This window comes from Phasianus colchicus, chromosome 5 (assembly GCF_987193195.1).
Source record: "Phasianus colchicus chromosome 5, bPhaCol1.hap1.1, whole genome shotgun sequence".
NCBI lineage: Eukaryota > Metazoa > Chordata > Aves > Galliformes > Phasianidae > Phasianus > Phasianus colchicus.
In genome coordinates, this window is record NC_143440.1 from 24,282,630 (window position 1) to 24,302,131 (window position 19,502).

Consider the following 19,502-nt stretch of genomic DNA (forward strand, 5'->3'; position numbering starts at 1 on the left):
ACAAAGGAGCAGCTAATATCCTGATCACGTGCCTGGATTCTGTTTCCAGTGTTATATTTGTTCCCATTAAAAAACTTTTATTTCCATGCCCCTTCTACTGAGATGGCTAGGAATTAAAGTATTCATTCAGTAATCTTGCTGTGATTACATATGGTGTGTATACTAAGATCTGAACAGACCCCCTATCCCGAAAGATGCATATACCGTATTACATTTTCACTATCAGATAGTTAATAATCAACTGACGGAAAGTCGGCTGAATATGAGCCAGCACTGTGCCCAGGTGGCCAAGAAGGCCAAAGGCATCCTGGCTTGTATCAGGAATGGTGTGGTGACCAGGATTAGGGAAGTCATCCTGCCCCTTGGCTTTGGTGAGGTCTCACCAAAATTTACTGTGTTCGGTTTTGGGCACCTCAGTACAGAAAGGGCATTGAGGTACTGGAGCAGGTCCAAAGAAGGGAAACAAGGCTTGTGAAGGGCTTGGAGAATATGCCCTATGAGGATAAACCGAAGGAACCGGGGCTGTTCAGTCTGGGGAAAAGGAGGCTGAGGGCAGACTTTATTGCTCTCTTCCAATATCTGAAAGGTGCTTACAGCGAGAGCGGGGTTGGTGTCTCCTCACAGGTGACAGGTGACAGGATGAGGGGAAATAGCCTTAAGTTGCACCAGGGTAAGTTTAGGTTGGATATCAGGAAACACTTGTTTACAAAAAGGGTTGTTAAACACTGGAGTAGGCTCCCCAGAGAGGTGTGACTGATTCCTGTATGTGTTTGAAAGCCATTTGGATGTGGTGCTCAGGGACACGATTTAGCAGAGTGTTGTTAGAGTTAGGGCAGTATGGTTAGGTCGTGGTTGGACTCGATGATCTTCAAGGTCTTTTCCAACCTGAGTGATTCTATGATTCTATTCTAACTGTCTGGGCTGGCCTGGAACCAACAAACACTGTCAGTAAAAAAGTCCCATATCACATTATCGGTGCCCTGAGCCATCTATCTGCTTTAGGCCTTGCCTAGATTAAAATAAAATTTCAAACAGATTAGCTACCGTGTTCTTAGCTAAAGTACTTTAAAACATTAGCAATTCACCTGAGCTACTAAGCTACTAACCTTTTAAATGTGATCAACCATAGGAAGCTGGTTGATAAACACATTTCAAGTGATTTCAGTTAAAACCACATTGGCTAACATTCTTTTATATGCAACTCACCTTCTGAACTTAGAGCAACATTTAGCACTCATATTTACGTCTTTGTATGCTTTAAATACATATTCTTTCTCACTGCTAGAAAAAACACTGTTTTTAACGCCAAATCATGATATCTCTTTTCCCCAGAATCTTAAAAGCTGAAGGTCTCTGTTCAAACCTTTACCCACAAATCTAGTTCCCAAGTCCACTTGTGCAGTTGTCCAATGTGATCTTGCTCTAAAAGAGTAGATGAGAACCCACCTTGCTGCTTTCTGAGTGAGTTCCATTGGGAAGTCAGGGCAGAGCAGCTGCAGTAGGCAGTGGTATTCCTGTGTTGTCAGCAAATCTGCAGGAAAAGAGACATGAGAATATCACAATTTTTTTACAGGATGATCTCTCCCCATGCTTCATCTCTTGAAAAAAATCATACTCTCTTCTACCCTCATTTTAAGACTGAGTATGTAGCAACAATAAATCCACTTCCTTATTGCCTAGGCCCTCAGAACTGGACTCTGCAGATGGGAGCTTCAAGTGAACCAGACAACCAGAGGCCTAACAAAGGGGAAACACTTCTAAAGCAATTCCCTCAGAGGAGCTGCTAGCAGGTAGTGGTGATTCAGTGTGAAAAAGAGGTAACCAAAACAGGGCAGTTTCAAGTGACAACACAGTTTGGTTTGACTTGAATGTGGAAAAAAGAATCATTTCAAAGTTGCTTAAATTTGCTGAAATTCACTGGCATGATGACATTCACCACAATAAGCCTGAAAACCATCCACAGAACATCTGGCAGCAGTAACAAAGGGAAACAAGGTTTTGGGGTTGTATATGGAAGGCTACAGAGTATAAACCACAGACGTTATTACTTTGGCATTTGGTAAGGCAGCTGGACGGTCTCTTTTTGGAATAATGTGTACAAATCTGGTCACTGTATTATAGGAAGCAGAGAACTAAGATCCAAGAAACACAAGAAGAGCAATCAAATGATTTATGTTTTAGGGAGCTGCTTTGTGAAAGGATGGTCAAGAAAGTCCTCTGTGGTTCAGCAAAAGGAGTCATAGAGGTGAATCTTATGGAATTTTATAGGATCCCAAGGGAATGGAAATATATTGATGTAAAAAAGCCCAGCATGATTGTATGTTCCTGGTCCAAAAGCCTGTGGACTGGAGTTATGGAGAAGACTAGCTGAATGGCAGCAATTTTAAAGTACTTCTATATACAGAAAAATGTGAAGTATGAAAGAAAGAGCCAGGGGGGGAAATAGAGCCAAGCAGTAGTTGGGGAGGGAATCCAAAGGGCACAGGCATTAGGACTGAGGTACAGAACATCAGTTCTGTTACCAGAGACACATCTTAACCTTCCATAGTGCCTAAGCTCCCATTCAAATAATTAACCAAATATCACCTATCCCATCTGGTAGCCACAACTTCTTTCTATCTCAAAGCTAGATGGTTCCACAAAACTGAGAGAAAGGGAAAATGCTACAACTCTGTCAGACATCTCAAGAGCCAGGTATGCAGTACCAAAGGACATTTCACTGCAACGTCCAACCCAGACAAAGTAATTTTTTCAGTGCTGACTACTGTAACATTGCAGGATCACTGTCATCAAAATCAGGTTACAGACTTTACCTACATTATTAGTGAGGGGACTGGAGGAAAGAGGGGAGAGAGCTAACATATATTTTCTGTTCAGAAAACTCTATAACTGTAAGACAGACACTACCTAGAATTATATATTTCGCACTGCTCTCGGAAGGACTTTCTACCTGATAAAGTACCCTTGATTTCAAGTCATGGTACTAAAAGGTTATTTTGAACAATAAGTAGAAACATTTTGTTCAGCCTGGAAAAGCCAGCTCTGGAGTCAGAGATCAAAAATAATACAAGGGAGTCGCAGCTTGTGCAGGTCTACAATACCATTATAGGAATTTGTACAGCCTACTCTTCTACAGGGATAAATACATCAGAATCTCTCTTCTTCCCAGATAAGAATTGAATTCAGATTTCCGTGATGGCACTGAAATGTGAAATATCTTAGAGAATATGGAGGGCACTATAACTTCTTTTGTATTGTCATTTCTAACTAAAATACAATTCAGAGGCTGATCTCTGTTGCAGACACTTTGTCTTTCAGTCATCATGTGACTGAGCTTGGGTTACAATGGTGTCCAGTACCACCAAGCTTTTAAGTGTAATCACAACAAGATACTATTGAAAGTGTCCCGCTTACTACAAGCAGTAAAATGCTATGTTTATCTGATTTTTCAGCCAAATGCCAGGTCACAATTTATATTTCATTAAACATAGAAAGAAAAAAAATCTTCTCTTTTGTTTTGTTGACATTCATTTATAGCAATACAGATTTTGGTCCTAATTTCTTAAAGAAGCTATTTGATCATTTAAAGTACATGCAAGCTTCATGAAATCATCTTCAACTAGCTCAACACGGGGAGTAGGTTAGTAGCTGGGCATAAAAAGACTCTTCTGAAACACGTTTTCTCATAGATGAAGATTATGGTGTGGGCCTCTAACAGCTACTCTTCAAGGACTTCTAAATTTAGCTCTTAATAACAGTGGGCATTAGAATCCCGATCTTTACCTAAAAAGTTTGTGTGTTAGTCCTCAAGGAATCACACCATTCCGAAGCTTGATCCAATACTCAGGTTACATTTCTGGTTTGCTTAAGTTCAACTCCTATTTATGCATCCCTGTACCTCTGGTTCTCTGTTTTTTTTTCTCCATTCATTTGTCAGCATGCCAATAAAACATTTCCTTTTTTACAGTCTGTTTAACTGACAACTATATTGATTTGAAGTTAAATCTGTTTATTTTACTTCCCACACCTTGCCCACTCATACCTGTTGCTCTGCTTTGTTCCCCTAACATTTTCACAGTGGGGTGGCCAGCATTGCACAGAGCATCCTTCATGCATTCAGAGCAGACAAGTTCTGGGAGGATAATTCTCCCACAGGCTTCTGAATTTTAGCCTTCTCTTTCTCCTCTCTGTTAGTTTTCTAGACAAAAGCAGCTTAAAAGGATAACTGGGCCCTAAGTAAGCATTAGTTTTGAGGCATTAAGATATCTCATTGCCTGGAATTAATGTATTTTTAAAACTTAATAATCATTTATGTTGTCTTTTACTCCTCATTCTCTGTACTGAATTACAGCACCATACTTATTCCTCCACCAGAAAAGCACAAAGTAACATATAGCTAAAGCAGAAGTCTGCCTAACAGGACATTAGGAAAGAATAGCAGATATCCTCTCCAGCCAGCACATCAGAAGGTGACATTTATTTTCAGTACAAGTGAAGAATTAATTACAGTTTTGGCCTTTGAGCAAGTAGTCTATTTAGATGGGAACTGCATGCAAAGCTGAAGCAGCACAGAGAAGTTCCTTCTGTAAAGGAAGAGGCTTGTTCTTTATTCTTTTTCTTCTTGTTGCTTATGCCTGGAGAGAAGGCACCCTCAAATGAATCACCAAAGCATGCAGGCTTTTAGACCATAACATAACTCAGACTGTAGACACCCCAGGCATCTGACCAGTAAATCATACCAATTTCTCAGACTAGGGATGGATACCTATTAAACAGGAAGGGGGATCACCGCAGACCCTAGGAGGTGTCTACAGCTTTCTGTGATGACTGTTTTCTTATTCCCTACAGCAAGGTCAGTGAAGACCATGCAGAAAATTACTTTTGCCCATGCACCATACTGCCTGCCAAGAGCTGCTTGGAATAAACAAGGGCAGTTTGGTGTATGACCACATTGCTCCTTCCTGTCTCCAGGCCACAGCTGAGTAAATAGTCTCCAATGCTGCAAGATGAAGAAAGAAAGAAAAGAAGGAAGGTATCAGTCAGAATAAGTGAAAATTGGAATCCACAACTGCCACTTTGGTTGCTACCACAAAATTACTATAGCTCAAGTTCCAGTAACAAATGAAGCAAATCACAGAGTTTAAGGCTGACCCTAAAGCAGAGAAATATATGCACTTTACCATGATTTCACAGTGCAACAAACTTGATCATATCATGTGCTTAAGGATGAAGAGAAACTGCAATCTCCACATTAACTATCTTCATTTCAAAGTAACACTTTTCTACTGCAAGATAGCTAATCAATAAATTGCTGTGTGATTCTAAAACAGCAGTCCACTAAGAAGGAGTTGGGAGACTTAACAGAAAAAGAAAAGTAAATTGGTATGGCTAACGCTGCAGAGGAAGCTCTTTAACTGTTTACTCACAATTTTTGCTGTACTGGTCTCCAGATTCCTGCCTAGTCTGTACTGCTGCTGCTATCATTATACTAGCAAAGTCCAGACTGTTGTCCACCAGATCTCACCATCCATGATCAGTTTATTGTCCATTAATGCCAAGGGAGACTTGTCCTCACATTTCAGAGACACAGTGGACAGAGATGTTCATCCAAGTGGTACAGTCTTGGAAAATAAACACACCACTTTCCTGGATAAAAATGGCCAGCACTTGAAGGCAGCTGCTTTGTATTTTCCTGGCTTTTAAAACCTAGACTCTTTTACCGCTTCTGTTTCCTGTTTGTGTGTAGCTGACAGGTGGCACCTAACACAAAGCAAAGCAAACTCTAGGAATGCTAAATGATGCATTTAGCCTGCTATTGGTGTCCTGAATGAGGTGTATTGTAGACACACCTGAGCTATCTTTACATCAGCTGTCTTTCATGTTGACAGCAGCCTAGCCACAGATGCCTGGAGCTCAGTGAAGGCTGTAAAATCTACCCAGGAAGCCAATAAATATTTAGGACAGCCTGAACTGAAGTCATTGCTGCTGTATCTAGGCTGCTTTCGGCACAAGACATAGTTATCTATAGTGCTGTCACAATCTATGACAGCTATAAATATGCCAAAAGCAGTAGGAGAATATTTATTGCAGTTGGTGTATGAAATCTGACCCAAAAAGTCACATTAGTAACTCCCCAGAAACAGAAGGATTGCCTTGATGGGAATAAGAAACTTAAATTTATATTCATCATCTTGTATATACAGCTATCCAAGAAGGCTGGAGCCCTGGGCAATGTTGCTTTCCACTCTGGATTTTGGTAGGACACAAAATTTCCACAGATTGTTTTTCTACCACAGCCATGAAGTCATTCAGGAGTCATAAAGTCATAGTCACAGTAAATCAGCCTCCTGGAAATATAACAGAGAAAAGCCAAATAAGTAACAAAATGTACTTTGAAATGTTGAGAGAATTTTTCCTGGCCTTTAGATTTTGAGTTTCTGATATACACAGTATCACATCCTTAGGATTTTCTCTTTATATCTACAAAAAACAAATAAAAAAGAAAAACCTCTGAAAATAAAAGTTCAGATGTTCTCATGCTGCCTACAGGACTTGCAGTTCTACAAAAAAAGCAATATAAACACACGCATAGTTAATAACGCGATTTCACAACTTCCATCTAAGAGGCTGTGCTCTGCACATCTTATTTGCAGGATAGTGATAGCCTAATGTCCTCACCTTTCCATACATCTGGCACTAGTAGCAAACAGAAAACCAAGAGTTCTAGGAAAGTGAATCTAAGCATAGCACTTGATCACTAATAAATTTATAAAATTTTACATTGAGGGATTTTATGAACTATCAGGAAAAATACCTGTTGTTCTAATTTGAGGAAATGGTTGTTTAGGAAGCTTTTGAAAGAAAATAAAAACATTCAAGCACTGATTCTTCAACTGGTTCATTTTTTTCCGTAACAAGAAGAGATAAACAGGAGCCATATCCAAAATGTAGAGAGAGAGAGCAGAACCTCCCTTTTCAGCAGAGATAAACTTAGGCTTAGGTAATTTCCTGCTGAAGATGTTTAAATTCAGAAGTCAAAGAGTATGCAATACTACTGTCATTAATGATCTTTATTGTCATTAATGGTCTTCTAACTAAAGGTAGGTTCAGGACAACTGGCTTTCTTTGTATTACAGTTGCTAAGATGGTTTGTTAACACTCTGATATCAGACACACTCTTAAGACTCTTCTAGCATCTTCTCTATATCAAAGCAGCAGCTGACTTCAAGTTACTTGCAAATCCTGTCTTTCCACTGATATCATTTAGATCTCTCCAGAAAGGATCCCAAGGTATTCTCAAAAGACCATCTGACATGACAGCAAAGGCAGGCAGGATAATTGAAGAATTCATTCTGTTGCTAGAGTTTAGTTCTGTAGCTGAATTCTCCTAGAGTGGTGCTTGAAGCGCCAGATTGCTTCTACTGACATATGAAAACATTTGCAAAATCCTGCCAGAACCAGATGTAAGAGTGTTGCTGCAGGCAACTAGTCTTCACAAGATGTTTTGCACTCCACAAAGGATCATGGCTGCAAACAACAAACTTAGGTGACTCCTGATAACAACACACAGAAAGACCCAGCTTAAGATACAGAAAAAATGAAAAGAGTGATGGGGATATAGTAAGATTCACTTGGACTCAGGCCAAATACAGTGGAGAGCTAAAGCAGACTGACCAAAAAGATTTGTTGGGGTAGTGCTGAAAGAGAGAACCGTTAGAAAGGATTAACACTGTGGTTGACCAGAGAGCTTTTTAAGTACTCAAGTAAGAAGGAAAAGATTTATCTGCAGTTGACATAAAGAATAAAAACATTAGTTCAAAAGGGAATCTAGACAGTTCGAATGAAAAGTAGCCCCACTGAAAAGATGGCTTATTTCAGGCAAAGCTCCAGTGGCACCACCTTTTGAGTGAGCTAAAGATTTTTTAAAAAATGAAATGCTCTAGATAGTGTGGTTATTTTTGCTGCTTGATCTTGGACTGTTTCATCAATAAGCCATTTGTCAGGTTAACAAAAACAAAACATGAATCTGTAAAGAACTGCTCCAATTCTATCTCCAAAATCCTGAATCTTGGTGTTTATGCAAACTTTCAATCATCCTCTAGTTCTTTTCACATTCCCCATAATTATCTTACAGTATAAAACATTTCACGTGGCAGCATTCCTTCAGCTTAGAGTGAGTGTCACTAAGGGCAGGATGAGCATTGCCAAAGGTGCAGTCCAAAGGCTATGATGTGGCATGCTCATGTGGCTAGCAGGGCACATCCAGAAACTGAAGAATTTAAACTTTATTAGAAACAACAACAACAACAACAAAATTGTAAAGAAAACATTCCAATAGTGGAAGTTTAACCATCATCAATGCGGTATTTCTCAATCCATAGATAGCCTGAAACATGACTCAGGTATGAACTTTGGTAACTTAAACTCTAAAATCTAATGAAACACTAAAGATAATGTTAACTTTTTCATTTCTTCTTTTAACTGCAGGATGGGACTTCGGATGAAGTTGGATTTTAAAGAATTCAGAGCTCCTGAAGAGCAAGAACAGCAAAGAGTAAGAAGGAAGAATTAACCATAACCATAACTTTTGGAGGCATTTTCAGAAGTAGATCACCGTGGAATGGCTTGGGTTGGAAGGAACCATGAAGAACATCCAGTTCCAACACCCCTGTATCTTCTGCTTCATCAGGTTGCTCAAGACCCCAGCCAACCTAGCCTTAAATGCCTCCAGGGATGCGGCATCCACAGCTTCTCTGAGCAACATGTTCTAGTGCCTCATCAATCTTTACATGAATAAGTTTCTCCTTATATCTAATTGGAATTTCCCCTCTTAGTTTAAAACTGCTCCCCCTTGTCCTATCACTAACCAGACAATATTAAAAATTACTCTCCATCTTTTTTATGTTCCCCTTAGGTATTGAAAGGCAGCAGTGAAATCATTCTGAAGCCTTCTCTTCTTCAGACTGAACAACACCAAAGATGGAAGAAGATAAACAAAAAAAAAGCCTGGCTTAAATCGGTCAGATACATTACTGACTAAAGAAAGCAAGTAGTAGATAAAACTATTTGCTACACAGACGCCCAGTTTTCTTCACGTAGCCTTCTTTGCAAGATAATCCTGTGTATATTCAAAAGCATATATAATGCTAAATCTACACTCAGATCTGTGAGTAAGATCTAAAAGGACATTTAGTCTTTTCCAAAGGATGTTGGCTTGAAGGAAATGAAAAGGCTTGTTTGGTGGTCTACAGTGTGAGAATGTATGGCTTTCTATCACGTTTTAGATACCTTAAAAAAGCAAAGTAAGAAATGCTAAGAATGTCCCAATATCTAAAGTTAAGTGTAGTAACAAATATTCTGTATATTCTTGGCTGACCATCAGCCAGTGGCCCAGCAGAAGTCACTCTTCAGTCGGTAAGCAGCTGAAAAGGGAAATGACATTAGACAGCAAGAGGCATTTTAATCTACCAAATATATGTAAAACCAAACCAAGATTCTCTCTTAAGATATATAAACTGGAAAATCATAAATAAGTTACAATTTCAAAGTGAGATTAATTTACAACTGAAGTGCTGTTACATTTGCTATTCTTTGTATGTGTTGTCCATGACACCATTTTTTTCTCTTTCACTGTCATGTCACTTAAGATGCAACTAGCGGATCTTCCAAGTGCTTCTATCTTGTTCAACAGTTGATTTTCTTCATTTTGAGGAGCTTTCAGTTGCTGATTGAGAAAATAATCAATCCAATGCCAGAGCTATATGGTCGTGTCAACAATAAGGAGCAAACATTCCCGCAGGAGTTCTGGCCATCTGGGGGGCAGACTGCTCAACCACTTGAAACGGGACCCACAGCAATCTTAATAGTGAAGTACAGGAATGCCGGCTACACTTCACTAGAGGGGACCATCAACATTTCCCCAGGCTCTCAGGCAGCGTCAGTAATCTTTAGGCAAGATGTGGATCAGGCTCCATTCAAGAAAACAAGTTGTCATTAAGCTTAAGATCTTCAAAACAACTGAAGAATTCATAGCTACACATCACAAGAAAGGCAGAGTAAATGGGCAGGTGGTATGCAGCTGCATCTCATGCAGTAAGGGACCTTACGTGCAACGCCTCTTCCCTCAGATGTGTACTGGGGTCTAGTGACAGTAATGGGACTATGGCCAAGGAGAGGCACACAGCCTTCAGCTACTGCTTAGTATTTCATCTCTGCTTTGGGAATTGAAGAAGTATATTTAGCTGGCAAACAAGTCATTAGTGTCAAGCACAGCAGGTTTGAAATTGTAAGAAAAGCTAGAAGGAAAAAGAAGTGGGGGGTTAAAGAGGAAAGAAGCGACATACAATGAACTCCAGAAATGCTGCAGATTGCTGTAGCAATCTCAGGTCTAAGACCTTTCCAAGAAGCACCAACCAAAGGTTCTGGTGAACCAGTTCCAGTAGAATCAAGTATTTCAAATACTTTGAATCTCTCAAATGTTTCAGACTTCAACATGGAGCATAAAAGCATAAAGAGCAACGGTCAACAATTTTCCATGAACAATGAATGAAACTGTTTTGGACTTTTAACTACTGTTTCAGAAGAGGCTTTCAGCATACAATGCATTTGCTACAAACACATCATGAAACAAAACATTTCAGCATAGTTTAGTATGACATAATGTAAAGCAGTAAGTTCATTGTGGCTGAAGCTAGTTGTGATCCACAAAGCACTGAATGGTCCAGCAGACAACCTTCTCTGTTATCTACCTCTGCTTGCGTTTACCTGGGCCAATAAATTGACCTAAATGTGAATCTTCCATGAACCAAAAAACATTCATAGTCCTGGCCATTCTTTGACTGTACTGCAACGAATATTGATACATAGTTTTTCCACAAACCATGCAGTATCATCCTATGTACCCAGATCATTGGCTAGTTTTTTCCAGTCTTCTTTTACAGATTACAAATGCTGAGGAAAACAGTGTGAAAGGAAAGAACACTTTTAAAGAGCCTCTGGTTCAACAGTTAAAGCACCTATTCACAAAAAACAAGCATTGTGGTATATATGAACGTATGGTTTGACAATGTTTTTTAATCAGATAAAATGCTCTCAAACACTCTGAAACCAAATCATTTTTAAGAGTGTAAAAAACTAAGAAGAAAATGAACCTGAAACCAAACAAGTCAATAAGAGAAGTGGATGTAGGAAGGTAATCTGGTTAATGACAAGACTGAAGAAGTCATTAGTTATTTAGAAGGAAATGCAGTGGAGCATGTAAGCTCCACAGAGAATGTCTGCAGCCCATTACAATATCAATGAGCTAGATTAATGATTATAAATGACTACCACTACAAAACTGGTCTGAATGCAAAGCAGAATGAATGCACTAAGAGAAACTTGAAACAACAATGCATCCAACTACCCCTTTTTTGGCCACAGTTCTGTAACTTCACTCTTGATTTTAACTCTTCAGTTCTCCAAGGAGTGGTATGGCCTTTCCCCTTCCCCGTCCTCCCCCCCAAAACAAAAAAAAAAAAGAAAAAAAAAGAGAAAATGAAATAAGGTACTTTTTTTTCTGCCATATATTTTAAAATAACCATAAACATTCATTAAACATTCATTAAAAATAAATAAAAATTGTTGGGCATTCTTTAACTTTTAGCACAGCAAGTTCTTAACTCTTCAAGTGTCCATTAATCCAGAGAGCCTCACATAGACATCATGCATTTTTGACAAAGTTTAAATGACATCTATTTCACAGATTAATACACTTCCATGGACCATCTACTATGAACTGCAAATTAAAAATATTCTGCTGGACGAAGGTTAAAGGAAATGCCCTAAATTCTTCAGCATTATGTCCTAACACAGATAGTATGCATATATTATGGTAATCAGGGAAGGGTAAGAAATTAGACAAAAGAGTGCCTCATGTTGGAGAAAATGAAAGGACAGTGTCTTATTGCTGCACAGGGCTTTCCATCTACTGGAGGTACATATAAACCCATACTGTAATCTTTGTTTGAAGAAACTGAGAACAGATAAGAGTTCAGTTGTTTAATCTCTTTTCAGCTTTCAGATGACAGTTTGAAGATCTTTAAGGATGAAATGATTAAAAAAAAGAGTATCAACTTAGTTGCTTAGTTTTAAGATGATAACTTAGCCTTGAGAGCAAATTATTTTGACCATATATGATATGGAAATGATTTCTCCTAAAGAAAGCATGATCAGTATTCTATGGAAACTCCTGGAAGGATTGCTGCTGCAATGCATGCTACTGAGAATGCAAAGAAGAAACTAAAACAGAACTTTCAAGAAATATAGGGCTATCCTTATTTTGGGGAAAAAGAAAGTAAAGAAAAAAAAAAGAATTCCAGGAGTCCTAATATCCCAAATACAGTTACTGTTGACTAATGCATTTATAGGAAGAGGGGCCATCCGTAGTGAGTAACACTATATTAACCTTTACTAGTAACTGGGTTCTCAGTGACATTGTTCTAACACAATTATACTCTTTGTGGTTTCGCTCTTACATATTCTTTTTTAGACTCCTGTGCAACAATATCCTGACTGTTCAGCAAAAAAAAAAAAAAAAAAATTACAACCTACCATGAAAATGCAAGTATGATAAACCATCAGAGTGGAAGTCAAGATGAAAGCTGCTCTTTAAGTATCTCTAGCCATTAAAGACTTACAAAACACATGTTCCTTTTATTTGCTGCAACATTTGCCCTTCTTTTCCAATTCAATGGTGAGACTTATGGAACAAGTCTGAAAATCAGATGGTGCAAATCATACAGCAACATAGCTTTAAGAAGTACTTAAACGTAATGTATTTCAGCATATGTTCTTGACTCAAAGGAAATGTGCTGGATCCTTCAAAGCAGAGCTTAAAAGCTAAGGTCCTATTTGCTCCATGCAATTATAAACGTTTCTTCATGCTGCCCTGTTGGGAAAAAGATTGCTTCCTGGTGTTTCTGGCAAAGGAACTGTATCTAACAGACTGTATCAGATGTTCCTGCATTTTAGTAGTACTCTATGTGAAGTGGATGGTCAAAATAAAGGATGCTATATAAATGTATTAAGTCATATTGCTTTAACTTTCATGTCACATTTAAAAGTAACATCCATCCTTGCAGTTGTCTCTCACATGAGTTATCTCCTGTCTGGATCTGTTTTGAGCTTTGCTGTTCCACGCCCCCATGCAATACTGAGGACTCTGAAACTAGCAGCACTAGCTCTCAAAGAGATTCAAGATTAAATAAAATCATTAGCATACAGTGGGTCCCAAAGGAAAACAGAAAATATACCACCTCCAAAAAAGTTCCAAGATATTCAGTAGATACAAGTTACAAGAAACAGTCCTCAATTATTAGAGAATATGGAAGTTACTCTGGACTTGAGAACCTGAGTCCGAGCGCCAAAACAAAACTTTGCTGATGAACTCCATGATTAGAAACTGACAGAGAGAGCAAGGCCTTGAGGATTCAAGCTGGCGGGCAATAAACAGAATGCTGAAGTTCAAGTTTCTAAATCATCTCCAGTAAATGAAATATGTTTAGAAAGTCACTTTAAATGACATGTTTATCAAGAAGAAAAACAAATCTTCTCGCTATTTACTTTTGCTCTTTCCATCTGGGAGGATGTTTTCTGGGATTTGGTAGGGAACAAATGGATGAGAACTGCAAAGGGAAATAGACTGAAAGCCTTTATGTGCACATCTCATTTTCACTTGCAGCTCTGTATACACAGCTGTGACCAGAACAGACTTTTGCTGAATGAAGGACACGATTCTGAATCCATTGGTACAGCACAAGGAAGATCATCATTAGTTGCTTAGCAGTTAAGGTCAGAAACAACAAATTGGTGAATTATTTGAGAATTTAATGAGCCTTTCTTCTGATTTCTTTTTCTTTTTGAATTGTTGTCTGTACCACTATAATGTCTTTTCATGAATAAGTGTAGATATGAAAGCTTTTCAATGATAGACAAATTAGATTCCAGTTTCAATGCCTGTGTGAAATTGTTAACTATTCTAGATGTTAAAAGGAAGCTATTAAAATGCCTCCTGTTATACCTATTAGTAAACACAAAGAAAACTAGACAAGTACTAGAAATTTCTGGTATAACAGGAAAATGAGGAGATGCATGAATGGAATTTGTGGCTACAACAACCTGCCTTCAGATACTAAAGACAGATAGGAACAGAGAACTTTTGTTTACATAAAACTTGTTTGTAAAACAAGCAGGTATGATTTACTATTCATCTTTGCAGTATAAAACTACTTCCCTGTGAATCTAGTATTTTAATTCCTGTAAGTGTGAATATTGCTGGTCAGTAACAAAAATAAATAAGATTAGTATTTTGTGATAATAATATATCAGGATATGACCATATCTAACTCAGAAATGTCCAAAAATTAGAGTGGAAAAAAAGCAGTGAACAAAGGGGTATCACAGAATCACAGAATGGCCAGGGTTGGAAGGGACCTCAAGGATCATGAATCTCCAAGCCCCCTGCCACACGCAGGGTCACCAACCTCCACATTCAATACTAGAACCAGGCTGCCCAGGGCCCCATCCAACCTGGCCTTGAACAGCTCTAGGGACAGGGCATCCACAGCCTCTCTAGGCAGCCTGTTTCAGCACCTCACCACTCTCTCTGTAAAGAACTTCCCACTGACATCCAACCTAAATCTCCCCTCCCTCAACTTAAAACCATTTCCCCTCGTCCTGCAGTTATCAACCCTTTCAAAGAGTTGATTCCTCTCCTATTTGTAGGCTCCCTTTAGGTACTGAAAGCCTGCAGTGAGGTCACCCCACAGCCTTCTTTTCTCCAGGCTGAACAAGCCCAGCTCCCTCAGCCTGTCCTCACAGGGGAGGTGCTCCAGTCCCCTGATCATCTTTGTGGCCCTCCTCTGGACCCTCTCCAACAGCTCCCTGTCTTTCTTGTACTGGGGGCTCCAGACCTGGGCACGGTACTCCAGATGGGGCCTCACAAGAACAGAATAGAGGGGGACAATCACCTCACTGTCCCTGCTGGCCATCCCAGCAGGGTAAAATTAGTACATTAATTAGGAAGATAAAAATATTTATGACTTTCTCCAAAAAGTACCAATGTTCAGCTCAGTCACAGATCTATTGCAGTGCAAACAACACTTGCTGTGCCATTGGAAGTCTGGGATCATCACAATTCCTCCTCTATAAGAAAAGAACAATGATCTATTTATTCATATTCATGGCAGTTTATAATAGGCTAAAAGTAAATATGTAACATTATAAACAGAGATCTATAATAAAGTTTTGAACATGGCTACCTTGGCCTGCAAGCAGAAGAGGGTTAGCAGACATGACACAACTGAACAAACCAGACGACTGAACAGTATGAAAGACTCGAGTTGAGATTGTCCCCTGAAAAGCTGGGAAAGCAGCTTCTAGTAAGCTACAGGTCACCACTTGCCCATGCAGAGATCACAAATGAACAGACATAAAAAAAACCCAAACCAAAACAAAAGCAAAGCACCACCACTCCCATTTCCACAAAAAAAGGTTTAAGACTCCTTGCCAGGGAAACCCAACATTGCCAGTGATTTGTGATACAGAGGTAACTAACATGATAAAGTGAAATTCAGAAGTGGCTAGATGAACTCTGCATGATCCTCAGGTGGAAGATGACTGTATAGTTACAAACAAGCCTATAGGCAAAGTTTTCCTTAAATACTCTTTCCTAGAAGACTTAGAGAACCTACTACTAGCTCTAGTACCTCAGATAGAATGGAAGCACAGGCACTAAGTTTCACTCAGACCAAAAACTGGACTCTTCTTAGGCAAAGGGGCTGCAAATCGGGAACTAAACATGAAACAAGAAATAATTATTGTACCCTGCATCAGGCTAGAGGCTGAAGAATTTTCATCAATTCAGCCAGCCTAATAGCTGTGACTGTTTGCTTCCCACTGTGCACCTGGCAACGCTGGTGTGACACATAGGTAGAAATCTTTCCATTCCTTAAGATGAATTGCAGTGCTGAATATGCAGCTCTGTCTTTCTCATTCTGAACATCAGCTAGAGCTGAAGTACAACCCATAAGGCAAAGAAACATCTTAGCTCTTATGTTTATTTACATAAGACAGGCACAGTCTTGTCCTCGTCTCTTAAATTACATCACCTCAGACTTTTCACTTTTGAAGCTGAAGGCCTTGGTTCAATGGAGACTCAACTGTCACAGAATGCAATGGAATGGAGTCCCTAACATAATTATAAACCTGGAGATAGGCTATTACCCATTTGGTACAGAACATCAGGACACTGTCATGCATTCAGTCAGCTACCAAAAACTAACTACAAACTTCAGCAATGGGTCTCATCTCAAAATAACATTAAATACTTTCCTCATTAGTTTGTCTGGGTAAATCATCCCTGAAACCTTAATTGTGCATTATAGCTAGCTGAATGGATGAGAAACCATACTATAAATGAACAGAATTCCAATGAGGAGATCTGAGAACGCCGCGAAGCAAACAGTCACTAGTGTTCTAAACAAAACCTCCTTTTATTAAACTGGTGAATATTTAATTTTTTAAAATATAAAGACGTGAGTTTCTATTCTAGGGTTTTCCTGTTCTGTTCCAAAACAGACCATTAAAGCATCCCATGACATTGGAGATAAACATCAGCTGTACAGAAGGAAGGTCTTTAAATGATAGTATATGATACCACATTTAACAGTTCTCCAGTGCCAGTCTGCATAAAGAGAGGGGGATGAAAAGCAATCGTTTTTCTTCATGTACGGTGCAGTAAGGACAGTTCCAAGCCTGCCACACAAAACTTCTTTAATAATGCAACCCAGTGCCTTTGATTTGAGAAACACGCAAAAGCATAAACAACCTATTAATCTAAATTTTCTAGTTTGTCTGAAAGTACAAAGCAGCAATGAACAAACCTCTTGGCTACATTAAGTGTACTGAAATGCAAAACGGCTTCTTTTCTCACCCTACAGTTACTTAGGAAAGAAGAGGGGGGAGAAGAGAGAAGGGAGAGAACAGGCAAGGGAAGCAGAAATGGTTTTAATATAAATTGCTCAGTCAAAAAAAATAACTTAGGGCATAAAGAATTCTGAAGAAGGCTTTCAAGTATTGCTACATGAAGGCACTTTAATACATAGTAGATATGCTCAAAAGATGGGTGTAAGTGATAGCCCTATTTAGTAAAGAGCAAGAATCCTCAAAGCTAACCAGCTCTCAGTTGATCTGGTACTGTCAAGATGAAGGAACCACTCACTCAGTCTGATGAATGTTTGCAGTGGTTTTGTTTGTTTTTGGAAGCTTCAATACAAAATACAGGTGAACACCTTGATTAATGTTAGTCTCCTGACTGTCTGCAGTGGTGTGTTTTGCTCTGTTATTCTAATGTACTTGCAGTCAGCAAAGGTGCTTTCATTACTCATCCATAGATTTTAACATCTGAAGCAGAATTGTTCCAGAAGCACTGTCTGACTCAGTACTCTACAAGTTTGGTTGGAGGATATATTTAGGCATTTGGGTAAACGGTTTTGGCAAAAGTTCTTGGCTCCCCTACAGCCCTTTTCACAGCTTGAGAAGGGCAGAGAGGTATTAAAGTTGCTTGTTAAAACAGCTTCACTACATCTATGACTTGGGTAAAACACAGACAGTTTCAAACCCTTCTCTGTATACACAGCAAATTAAAATGTACACAGTAGAAGTTAGGTGGGAAAAAAAAAAAAAAAAGCTAGTTGATTGTAATACAGGTGGGATTTTGGAAAAAGTGGAAAAAAAAATATGAGATGAGCAGAAGAACCACAAACTGAGAAAAGAATAGGGCTGATACCACAGAAGATTTCACTAATATCCTTGGTTTAGACATCCATAATATTTTCCATATCAAAAGTTCAGAGAAAGGCTCCAAATACCTGCAGAGTATTTTTGGTAAATTGTTCTTTGAGTCAATATACTAGTCATCTTCTTGCTTAGGTGCCTACTCTTCAGCATGCAGTTAAAACCAGACATAACAAATTTAGCAGGCAGTTGATAGCTGATGCTACAGCTGTAAACAAGAGAACTGAGGTTATATATAAATTGTTTTCTGAGGAACAGAAGTACTGTGGCATTAAAAGCAAATTTGTCCCGCTAGGCCCTTTTTGCCAGCACCAAGCAAAACTGTAGTAAAAATATAGATATCAGACTTGGTCATCTACTGAAAAGATTAGTCCTACTCTCCCCAGCCCTCACTCCTATCTTCTCCCCAGCTGCTTATATAGCTCCACTGTAGCAAGTGACAGGGACAAGAACCTGATTAAATTGAGAAGTAACTTCTTTTTTTTTTCCAGGATATTTTTTATTTGGATAACTTCTGTGCTGTCTTCAACACATGGCGAGCTGTGTTTCCACAAAGGAAGGCAAAGAAATCAGTAGCATGGAGGATACCCAGACTGTTTGTTCCTTCACCAATGCCAAGCTAAAAGTGCTTATCTAACCACAGTTGCCTTCCTTGGGAAGAGACTTGCTTACAATCTTGTCAAAGAGCTGGGCACAGCCTGAAAGTGTAAGTCTTTGCCTGTTTCTCCCATATTCAAAAGCAATGCATTATCTTCTTCAGAATGCAATTCACAAAACATCAATTCACCCTTAGCAAAGAGGACAGAGTGGTAGACAGTCATAGACCTAAAAATGATGGCAACTATGATTTGATAATGCAAATGAAATCTGTAATATTCCTGATATAAAAACAAAACAAAACAAAAAACTGGTGAAAAAGCAGGAAATTAATCTCTTGGAAAGTAAGTTTAACTATCTCCAGCATCATGCAATTCTAAATCATTAAGGAAATGGCCCATAGTTATTAAAGCTAGAGAATTAAAGGGATAAATCATTCTGGATTTATCTACCAAAAAAAATCTTACAAGAGTGAGAGAATAACACTAGACGTAGCGAACAAGTGTCAGATCAAACCCCCTAGTAGCTTTCATAAAAAGTTTAGGGTCATCTTAATTAAGGACAAGTGAATCTTTAACCAGTCACTTTAGTACTCAGCAAAGGTCGATAAGCTCCTGTTCTGTAGCTTTCAGAGCCTGAATTTTAATTTTATTAAACAAGACAGGAACATCTCTTGCTCTGGGGAAAAAAATCATTAGGTGCAGCTAGTTCCACCCTGTAAGTGTATTTTACTTGGAAAGGTGCATCTCCTTCAGAAGTGCCATGTCTGCCTTAAGGTTTTCTAACTGATTCAATTTTCTTTCCTGGTGATGGGACTACTTACCCTTTCAAAGTTTTCATTTTTTTTCCCCTTTCTTTTTTTTTTCTTGAGTTATTCTTGATTATTAGGTGGTTAAAAGTGTAATAATTAATTCTAAACAATTACCAGATTTGACTTCTCTGCAGAGAGAAAATTCTTAATAGCTGAAGTGTTCAAAATTCTGAAAATCCACCCACATCAGACTGACATCTGAATATAAGCCATATTTTGCCTTTTCTATTATTTTCTATTGCTGTTTAGCAGACTATTC

At 38.7% G+C, this 19,502-nt stretch overlaps 1 protein-coding gene across 3 annotated transcripts in view; it reads right to left on the reverse strand.

Moving 5' to 3' along the window:
- Positions 1-19,502, reverse strand: part of CSTPP1 (centriolar satellite-associated tubulin polyglutamylase complex regulator 1) — an 83,427-nt gene that overhangs the window by 13,686 nt on the left and 50,239 nt on the right. For all 3 annotated transcript variants that reach the window (XM_031593439.2, XM_031593440.2, XM_090140911.1), the window contains one exon: positions 1,447-1,531. In XM_031593439.2, the coding sequence (XP_031449299.1) occupies positions 1,447-1,531 (85 nt within the window). The remainder of the gene's footprint in view (positions 1-1,446; positions 1,532-19,502) is intronic.